Source organism: Aquarana catesbeiana, linkage group LG06 (genome assembly GCF_042186555.1).
Source record: "Aquarana catesbeiana isolate 2022-GZ linkage group LG06, ASM4218655v1, whole genome shotgun sequence".
NCBI classification, from domain to species: domain Eukaryota; kingdom Metazoa; phylum Chordata; class Amphibia; order Anura; family Ranidae; genus Aquarana; species Aquarana catesbeiana.
The window spans coordinates 73,933,409-73,944,089 of NC_133329.1; the positions used below are offsets into that span (position 1 = coordinate 73,933,409).

General features: G+C 41.7%; 1 protein-coding gene across 2 annotated transcripts in view; it reads left to right on the forward strand.

Moving 5' to 3' along the window:
* LOC141148601 (tyrosine-protein phosphatase non-receptor type substrate 1-like) overlaps positions 1-10,464 on the forward strand; it is a 73,286-nt gene extending 62,822 nt beyond the window's left edge. For both annotated transcript variants that reach the window (XR_012245235.1, XM_073636199.1), the window contains one exon: positions 3,610-10,464. Coding sequence is in view for 1 of the 2 variants with exons in the window: in XM_073636199.1 (XP_073492300.1) it covers positions 3,610-3,692 (83 nt within the window). In the remaining variant the exon portion in view is untranslated. The remainder of the gene's footprint in view (positions 1-3,609) is intronic.
* The last annotated feature ends 217 nt before the right edge of the window (positions 10,465-10,681 follow it).

The following is a 10,681-nucleotide window of genomic DNA, read 5'->3' on the forward strand; positions in this document are numbered from 1 at the left end:
TACTAGATATCTTCCATTTAGCCCATGGGCTAAATGAGAGAAATCTATGCCTGTGTGGGCTAGTGATGCTAAAAGCTATGATTTTTTTTTTTTTTAATAAAAAAGGGATAATATTTTCCTGCTTTGTGCAACGATATTGCTCAGAAAGGTCAATTTTCTCCTCTTCTGGCAGTCCCCTGCCAGCCCTTTCAGCTTCTTCCTCCTCCTGGTGCCTCCTGTAGCAAACTGGGTGGTAAGGAGGTGCCCGTGCATGCACGTTCCCAAGCCAGGCTGTGTGCATCCACAATTCACACAATGCCATTAAGCCATTCCCCTGCTTCCTTCTCACAGGAGTTTGACAGAAGCAAGAGCCTAAGGGTCCGCTTGCCTCAGTTTCTCTTGTGAAAGCGAACTTCCAATTTAAGGTCTCCTCCCCGGCTCCTATTTGTGAACCGGAGCTTTTGGGGAGGAAGTGGGGAGCAGGTACCCGATTTTGACAGGTACCTGCTCCCACTTACGTTCCGGTCGCCTTAGGTGATCGGAAGTGGAAGTTCTCCTTCCTGAAGTTTTCTGGGTCACATGACAGGTCCTAGAAGACTTCGGGACCAGTCACAGAGCGCAGAGTCGCTCGCGCATGCGCACCCAGCTGTGAAGCCGCAAGTTGTCACAGCTGGGTGCCCATACTAGAGATGCCGGTGCTGCCAAGGGAGGACACGGAGAGAACACGGCAGAGGTGAGGGCACCGCTGCATCGTGGGACAGGTGAGTGTGTGTTTATTAAAAGTCAGCAGATACAGTTTTTGTAGCTGCTGACTTTTAATAAACAAACAAATGACTGGAACTCCGCTTTAGGCAATTTAGGGAAAGGGGGGTAGGACAGGTAGTGGGGCATTTTTTATCACAATGCAGAGAATGCATTAAGGTAAAAACCATTTTGTACAGCTGTTAATCATTCTTAGTGTGCACCTGTGCCTAGGCCATGGATATTCATTTACATATTCTTAAGGTGTTACTAAACCCAGGAGCCTGAATTCACTATATCTGGTCTGCCACAGTACACAGAACATGGAAACGCAATTATTTTAGTAAATATAAACTGCTAAATACCTTTTCTCATCAGCAGTATATAGCAGTCTTGTGACTTCTGTCAGTGTCTGGTTAAAGCTTGTAGGGGGAGTTTTCATTCTCCCCTGACTATGAGGCTGCAGGACCCCCAACCCTCTGTCTGGACAGTGCTGATTGGCCCTGCGCTGATCACATGCACCCACCCAAGAAAAAAAAAACCTCTCTAGCAATACACACCAAACTGAGCATGTGCAGCTTGCCCCCAAGGCTCTGTTCTATCAGGAGATTGTTTGGAGACAGTGGAGGAAGGGGAGGATCAGAGACGACAGGATCAAACATCCTTTTTACACAGAGGATTAACCCCTTACAGTGAGTATAACCAGCATGCTTTACTGCATATACAGATTTTGACTGATTTTGCTGTTGTGAGTTTAGTTACACTTTAACAAGCTGTAAAAGATCTTTACAACAAACCACCAGTGACCTCTCTATCTGCTGTTGTGCATTTTAAAGGCAAATTGCACTAAAATGCCTATAGATAGAGAGGTGATTGAGGGCTTGTTTTAAAAGTGCTTTCGCTGGCTTTTCAGAATATGTAAATAATGGAGATATGCTGATCATGACATCTCTCTTGGCCAGCCTGACTACTGCTCTTCACTACTGGTTGCAAATTCTTCCATTACAATGATGAGCCAAAATTAGGCACTGAAGGTAGGAGAGGATGGGCTATTGCATAACAGCTTGGTTCTCATTTGCATAAAAATTACCCCAGGCTATATAGCTCAATTACTCAATTCATGGCTCCAGTAAACCATGACTAGGCCCTCCAACCTCATGGCCCCAGAACCGGTTGCCACAGTTATGCCCTATAATAAAACCAGAGGTTATTCAATGAGTTCAGATATGACAAAATGCAAATCGAAATGATCCATTCATCTTAGTTTCTCATTTATATTCCATTTCTGTTGCTCATTTTAACACTGGTGCACATAAAACAGGAACAGCTGTCAGCTGAGAAGGGAAATTAAACATGGAAATAAGTGGGTTGTAATAGACAGGAGGTCCGTTTTCCTGTGTTCTAGTTTCATAATCATCTCTATCAGCTCTGAGCAGTTGCTTTGAAGCTTTTGCTGATAAACATATCAGAATCAGCATGCAAACATGCCATGTTATCTTGGCCTCCCCTCCTCCTCACTACTGGTCAGCGAAGCCTTCCATTACAGGGATGGGCAAATAGTGAGGCATGGGAGGCAGAAGAGGCCAATGGTTATAACTATTGCAATTTAGCCCTTGTTTACATAAGAGAGTATGCCAGGCTTTTCAGCTCCCACAGAACCCACATACTTCTTCTGGATCAGAAAATATTAAAGTGATACTAAAGTCTCGTTTTTTTTTTTCTTTAAAAATAACAAGCATGTTATACTTACCTGCTCTGTGCAGTGGTTTTGCACAGAGCAGCTCGGATCCTCCTCTTCTCGGGTCCTTCTTTGGTGCTCCTGGCCCCTCCCTCATGTCAGGTGCCCCCCGCAGCAAGCGGTTTGCTATGGGAGCCCCTGAGCCGAGCCGCAGCTCCGTGTGTCCATTCAGACATGGAGCCGTAGTTCGGCCCCGCCCACTCTCTCTCCTCATTGGCTAACTGACTTTGATTGACTGTGTCTAAGGCAATCAAGAGGGAAAGTTCTGGATGGCTGAAGGCACTCGTGCACATGGCTGGATAGGGATGGGGCTCAGGTAAGTATTAAGGGGGCTGAGGGGGGGCTGCTACACACAGAAGTTTATTTATCCTAATGCATAAAATGCATCAAGATAAAAAAAAAAAAACCTTCTCGCTTTACAACCATTTTAGGGCCAGAGAATCAACATGACAGCCAATCAACTAGCATTTTAAGACGAATGTCAGCCCCCCCTATTTGTTTCATGACTGGTTCTCTTTACATATACACAGGTCTGCTTCGTCTGCAAAGATTTATAAGGCTGTTTTAATGCTCATCACATCCTCATCCCACAGAAAAACAGATGAGGGAGAAAAAATGGCATTAGCAGTCTGTGAACATGACACATGTCAATCAAAGGGCCATTTTTTCACAATCGATGCATGCGGTAATCAACATGAATACTTATCCACCAAACCAAAATACTGGTTCCTACTGATAAAAGCTCTGCAGACTAGAAACTGTTGGGAAAAAAAATTAACTAATGGGATTTTATGGGAGCAGGAGATGGTAACCCTTTAAAATGGTCAAATTTTCCTGAAAAAAGATCCAACTTTTCTACTAAAGTTGAGGCAGCCAAACAAGTCCTCTGTGAAAAAATAAACACTACTGACAAATGCAAAGAGCTTTGTTAGACAATTATTACCAACATGCACAACTTGGTTGCATTGCTTGCTGATATTGGGCCACCCATGAAGGAAGGAATAATTAAGGTGACACTGGCTGTTTTTAAACAGACAAAACTAAATAATTCTACTTACTTACCTTTTAGAGACCCATACTGTGATTAAAATGTTGCCTGTAGATGGTTTTATTTTATTTTTTATTTTTGTCATTCCCTTTTTTCTTTTCAGAACCAAAGAAGACTAGCTGGAGCCGGACTTACCGGGACTGGGGTTTTCGGGCATTTGATGAGTCTGTGACCTCCGAGATGTGAGAGTGATTTGTGGCTCCTTTGGCTTCCAGTTCAATCAAGCACTTCACCACTTTCTCATCTACTTCTGGTCCTCAGCCCAGAGCTCCAAGAGGTGGCAACACAATATAAATAATCTGTTTCTCAGCACTTTGGATATCCTTGGGCCCAGCTGGTTTCAAACTGAAAAGCCTAAGGGACACATACAAAAGCACAATTGGTGGGCTGAGTGGAATCTGTCACCGTTGCGTCTTTCTGTGTTACCAAATACAATCATCGATATGAAGTTACTGACTTTCCTGTCACAATATAATAATATTAAATGCACACACGTTGGAGAATTCATACAAAATCTTGCAGAAATCTTGCACAGACAACCTGAGGGGAGCTGACTTTGACTCTGTATAGTCTCCATTTGTAATGTGAAAGATATTTTGGTCTTGTTCTTCTGCAATACAGTCCGTGCCAATACTCTGGCTATTGTGGGTATTTAAAGTGTCTATGGAACTTCGGTTAAACAAAATGTGTGAATATGCTCAATAAAGCTCGCTAAACCTCTAGCCTCACCAAATGAGATTTAATTTAAATGTAGCTAAGCTGTTGCCATGGTAAAGATACAGTACATATACTTCTGGTACCAAGGATTTGATTGATAAATGAAGATGGTTCCATACATAAGTGGCTCAATGCTCAGTATGAAGCATAAAATACCACACTTTGTACAAAGTGTATATGAACACGTAGAGAAAATTATCCAGACATGACCTCAGGTTTACATCTGAGAAGTGCATCACTATTATGAGCAAACTTAGAAGTAGCCGGGATCTAAAGTCATTACAGAAAAGTGCATATAATGTACATAAAAGGACATTTGTTATTTTTGTTGTTGGTCGCATTACATTATCTCATGAGCCTGTTTATATCTGTGTACTGTATATCAGTGGTTCTCAACCTCAGTCCTCGAGTACCCCCAACGGGCCATGTTTTGGGAACTTCCCTTAGATAAAATAGCTCTTAACAATATTGATATTCATTAAACCGCTTCAGCCCTGGAAGATTTTACCACCTTCCTGACCAGAGCACTTTTTGCAAAACGGAACTGCGTCGCTTTAGCTGACAATTGCGCAGTTGTGCGACGTTGCACCCAAACAAAATTGATGTCCTTTTTTCCCCACAAATAGAGCTTTATTTTGGTGGTATTTGATCACCTCTGCGGTTTTTATTCTTTGCGCTATAAACAAAAAAAGAGCAACAATTTTGAAAAAAACGCAATATTTTTTACTTTTTGCCATAATTAATATCCCCCAAAATTATATAAAAAACATTTTTTTTCCTCAGAATAAACAACACAACAAAGCGTTAGTCTCACCACCGTCGTGGAAGACTGGTGTGATGACGTCACCGTCCGAGGCTCCACCCTACGCGTTTCATCACGAACAGACGTCTTCTGGGGATTGGCCGAATGGATGTGTCATCACTACGGAGCTGTATATATACCTACAGCGCCATTTTGACTACTTACTGCTGTAAGGTTACAGCATGAATAAATCAAATGCAGCAATCCACAGACAGAGGGTCCCTCTTTGATGGTTCCAGAGATGGATTGTAGTATGTCTTTCGCTAACTCAGTATGGGGGGGGTGAAAAAATGGAAGAGAAATCCAAATAGCATAATCCCGTTTAAAATAAGACAATTTATCAGAGTAAAAACGTAGATACACTCACTTTTGGTTAAAAAATACAGATAGTGCTCCACGAGCGCTGAGCTCGTATGTTTCTGTCACTTCCTGGTTTCGCCTATTTATTTTTTCCTCAGTTTAGGCTGATTTGTGTTCTTCTTAGTAATGGCGGCGATCTGCAATTTTTATCGTGACTGCGACATTATGGCAGACACATCGGACACTTTTGACACTATTTTGGGACCATTGTCATTTATACAGCTATCACTGCTATAAAAATGCACTGATTACTGTATAAATGACACTGGCAGGGAAGGGGTTAAACACTAGGGGGCGATCAAGGGGATAAGTGTGTCCTAGGGAGTGATTCTAACTGTGGGGGGATGGGCTACCACTGACATGACAGTGATTACTGTCATGTCAGTGATCACTGTCATGCGCGCGCCCACAATGCCGCATCGTAGCCTCCCTGGCGGTTTTCCCGAGTGTGGCTTGGGGTTAAAATTCAGGACCATTAGCGGTAACCCCAAGCCACACTCGGGATTACATCGCAGGATCCTGGTGTGGCTTTACTTACCTTGTCTGCGGGCTCCGTCCTCCTCCGAAGCCTCTCCGTGCCAGGCTCCGTTCCCTGCGAGCGTCGCGACGCACGGGGGCGGAGCCTGGCGGCAAATTCAAAAAATTGTAAAAATCATAACACATACAGTACTGTAATCTTACAGATTACAGTACTGACAGATTACAGTACTGTATGAAATTATTTCACATCCCTTTTATCCCCAGTGCTTTGTCCTATGCCCTGCATGCAGATTACAGTACTGTATGAAATTATTTCACATCCCTTTTGTCCCCAGTGCTTTGTCCTATGCCCTGCATGCAGTTTTATGTTATATATACTGTTCTTTCTGCCTGGAAACTGGAGATTGTCCATAGCAACCAAAAAGTGTCCCTTTACATCAAAAGTGGCTTTAGACCAGCTAGAAAACAGCGATAGTAAATTAGAACACTTGCAGAATTGAGCGATAGTGAATCGTGGGGAAATGTATTTTATTGTTATTATTTATTTTTTTAATTATTTATTTTTATTTATTATATTTTAATTTATGTTTTTGTGTTTCAAACTTTATCATACCCGGGATATCTACTAGACTCTTGTTTGGACAGATTTAAGTGTGTTATTGTTAAGAATTACAGACCTACAATATAAAACACCAAATTTCCATGCAAAATAATTGTACCGCTTTCAGCACCTAAAATCAGAAATAATCATACCGCCAGGGAGGTTAAAGGGGACATACAGGTTTCCATCCATTTGTGCAGCCGTGCCATTGTGCCAACGTATATCATCGTGCACTGGTCGGTAAGCGGTTAGAGCAGCTGTACAAAGCAAAGGAAAACCTTAAAACATGGCCTGTTGTGGGTACTTGAGGACTGAGGTTGAGAACCACTGCTGTATATAATAAAGAATAAGAGGAAAGGGGGAAAGGTTCCCTCTAGTATGACATGTGTAAGTGCCCTACGAATGGAGAATAATGCAGAGGATTGCAAAGGAAGAAAAAAAATGAGGGAAGGAGCAAGGAAATTACAGAATATTGGCAAAAGCTAAGTGTTGAGAAAAGAAAAATCCCCAATATGGATGAAGGAATGGACAGAAGGTAAGTAAGAGCAGAAGAAGAAAATAAAAGAGGGAGGGGGGGAAAAAAAGGGTGAGAAAAGAAGAAAGAGGAGTCACGGAAGTCGCTTAGAGGGGACACAAAAAAATTATGCTTGGTAAAAAGGGCCTTCCCCTGTGTTCAAAGTTGCATGAGGTGAGAGGTGTGTTGTGAAAGAGGGGAATATTCAAGACATGGTTGCCTGATTGAAAGAAAATTGTGTCCACCAGGATAGAAGCACATTTTTAGCTAACCAATGTATCCTAAATCTAAGCCTTTACCTCCTTGAAATTATGAGATTGAGATTTCCATGCATGGCCAATCGTTTCTTTGGTAGCTTTAAAATTTTTATAATTAGAACGTGTCTGTTATAGGACAGCATATATACTTCCTAGCAACTCTAATTAAACTCAGTTCTTTTGGATACTGTTAAATTAAGGTTGGGTTCTCACTATTGCGAATTGGATGTGGGTTTTCCCGCATCCAATTCGCATAGCAGGAGATTGTGACTGGCTCTCTATGGAGCCAGTTCACACATCTCCGCAGCGGCTCCAGTACAAATTGCACAGGAGTCCTGTGCGTCTTTTCGGTCAGTTTTAGGTCCGAATTAAGCCCAAAATTCAGGCTGAAATCGGTCCTGAAGCAGTGAATGGAGATGCACCGGACTCCTGCTGGGAGCCGCTGTGTTCTCCAGTGTGAACCCAGCCTAAAGGAGAAGTATAGCCAAAGCTATTTTGGCTATACTTCTGGGCATCACAGGAGTGCAGTTAGTTCTGACAGTCACTCAGCTGGTCCAGGCGCTGGCTTGATCCCGACTTTAGAGTTGGGATCCACACAGATGCCTGGACCCGCCTCTCCGTGACCCACGCCTTGCACAGCTCAGCACTCCAGTGAGCTCTGGGGGGGCAGAGCAGAGAGCCGGTGACTGATAGTTACCGCCTCTCTGCTCACTGACGACTGACAACTGAGCGATCACTAAGACTCAGAAGCTGCAGGGAACAGATGCAGCATCAGAACAATGCTACATCCACCTAGGTGAGTATAAGTGTTTCTGTTTTTTTCTTTTTTAAACCCATACTTCTCTTTTAGGCCCCTTGCTCTTGGGCATCATAACTTACTGATGTTTACTCAGGAACTTGTGACCCATGTGCAAGGGGCCAATAACCGTATGTAAAGCGTATAGATGAGTGTAAACAAGTAAAATCTTCTTCATTGCCAGTATTGTAATATGCTCATTTATACTTGAGTAACCATGCTTATAGATGAGTAAACACACGTATGTGAGTAAATCACTCCACTCAAATGAAAAATGTTCTATTTTTGTTTTACTGCTCTGTACTCAATGCTGCATAGTTACAAAGCTGCATAGTTAGTCAGGTTGAAAAAAGACATTCTAGTTCAAAAAGTCCATCTAGTTCAACCATAAAAATAAATAAATAAATAAAAAATAATATCAAACAATCCCATATACACAATTCTATACCCACAGTTGATTCAGAGGAAGGCGAAAAACCCCAGCAAAACATGATCCAATTTGCTACAGCAGGGGAAAAATTTCCTTCCTGACCCCCAAGAGGCAATGAGATTTTACATAGATCAACTTTACTTATAAATAATAGTACCCAGTTATATTGTGTGCATTTAGGAAAGAATTCAGGCCTTTCTTAAAGCAATCTACTGAGCTGGCCATGCTGCATTACTGGTTTTCACTCGGCTGTTTGTAATGTCCCATAGATAACAATGCATCTCCTTTCAGATCAGTAAAAACCTCACCATTTTTTACTTCCGTGTGCAAGAGGCCATAACCTCCCTGGCGGTATGATTATGTCAGATTTTTGAATCTCAAAGCGGTACACTGTTTTGCATAGAAATTTGGCGTTTTATATTTTAGGCCTGTAATTTTTAGTAATAACACACTTAAATCTGTCCAAACTCCTAGTAGACATCCCGGGTATGATAAAGTTTGACACACGAAATCATAACTTATAATATAGCAAATAACTATAAATAATTATAAAAAATAATAATATAATAATAATAAAATTAATTTCCCACGATTCACTATCGCTCGATTCTGCAAGTGATTCTAATTTACTATCACTGTTTTCTAGCTGGTCTAAAACCACTTTTGACGTAAAGAGACACTTTTTGGTTGCTATGGACAATCTCAAGTTTCCAGGCAGAAAGAACTGTATATATAATATAAAACTGCATGCAGGGCACTGGACAAAGCACTAGAGACAAAAGGGAGGTGAAATGATTTGATACAGTAATGTAATCTTACAGATTACAGTGTACTGTATGTGTTATGAATTTTGTACTTTTTGAATTTGCCACCGGGCTCCGCCCCCATGCATCGCGACACTTGCAGGGAACGGAGCCCAGCACACAGAGCATCAAGCGGATGATCTGGCGGGGGACACAGCGGGGGGACATCACAGGATCCTGGTGACAAGGTAAGTTACCTGGACCAGGATTCTGCAATGCAATCCCGAGTGTGGCTCGGGGTTACCGCTAATGGTACTGAAATTTAACCCTGAGCAACACTCAAGATTACCGCCAGGAGGGTTAATCTAAAGCCCAATCCTGTTTGTTTGTTTGTTGATAAATGTTATGTCAAAGGAGAAATAAAAAAACAAACAAAAACAAATGCAATACATGCACTTTTCCCTATGTTTATTCCTTTGAAAATGGAACCTGTCAGAAATTCACTGAGCTTCCAACTTCTGTTGTTGGTTAACAATGCTGCATTTGCTACACTGAAGTCCTATGCAGTGTTGTCAGGCCTGCCTGAGCTCTCCTACAGAACTCTGCTGATTCTCCGCCACTCTCATCGTATACGAGGTGTGTCTATTAAATAACGAGACTGATTAAATAACTCACCTTCATTTACATGTATTACAAATTTAATGCTTGTCCCCTTCAATATATTCCCCATTTGCACTAATACATTGCTGCAATCTTGTTTTCCACTGGTCAAAGGCATGGAGAAAATCAATTTCTGTCAGCTGTTTTAACACATCCGCCGTTTTCTTCTTTACAGCATCAACTGACTCAAAACGTGCCCCTTTAAGCACAGATTTAACTTTTGGGAATTCATTCTCACGTCCCTCTCTGAATCTTTTGTGCCACCCAGACAGGCAGTCATTACCATAAGCTGTGGTAAGCATTTGAGAAACATTCTGTTGGTTTTTTGTGCAATTTTACTAAAAATGTCAAATTGACACGTTGTTTAACTTTCAAACTTAGAATTTTTTCAGCACAATGCAGAAAACGCAACCAAACTAAATGGCGACTCACAATCAACTGAACGTCAGAGTGTTGCTGCTTGTCATGCAGGTTCAAACAAGTTCAAGGTCACCACGCATGCAGTTATAACCGGTTCTGACTGCTTTGTTTACTAGGTGGGATCACAGTCTCCTTATTTAATAGACAGACCTCGTATACTGAATATTGACTTTTTTCCCAGCAAAACAATGCTGCCTTGACTTGAAAATCCCCTTTTATACACTTGTCACCCAAACAAGTGTTTTAATTGGTTGATTTCTCCTCTATTCCTGTTCAAATTTTTGGATTTCCCATCATTTCTTTTATCTCAGTGACAAAGATGACTAGGACAAATAGAAAGAGAGAATCTCCCCAGAGGGGAGACAGGCAGCAATAAAAAAACAGACAGCATTTCT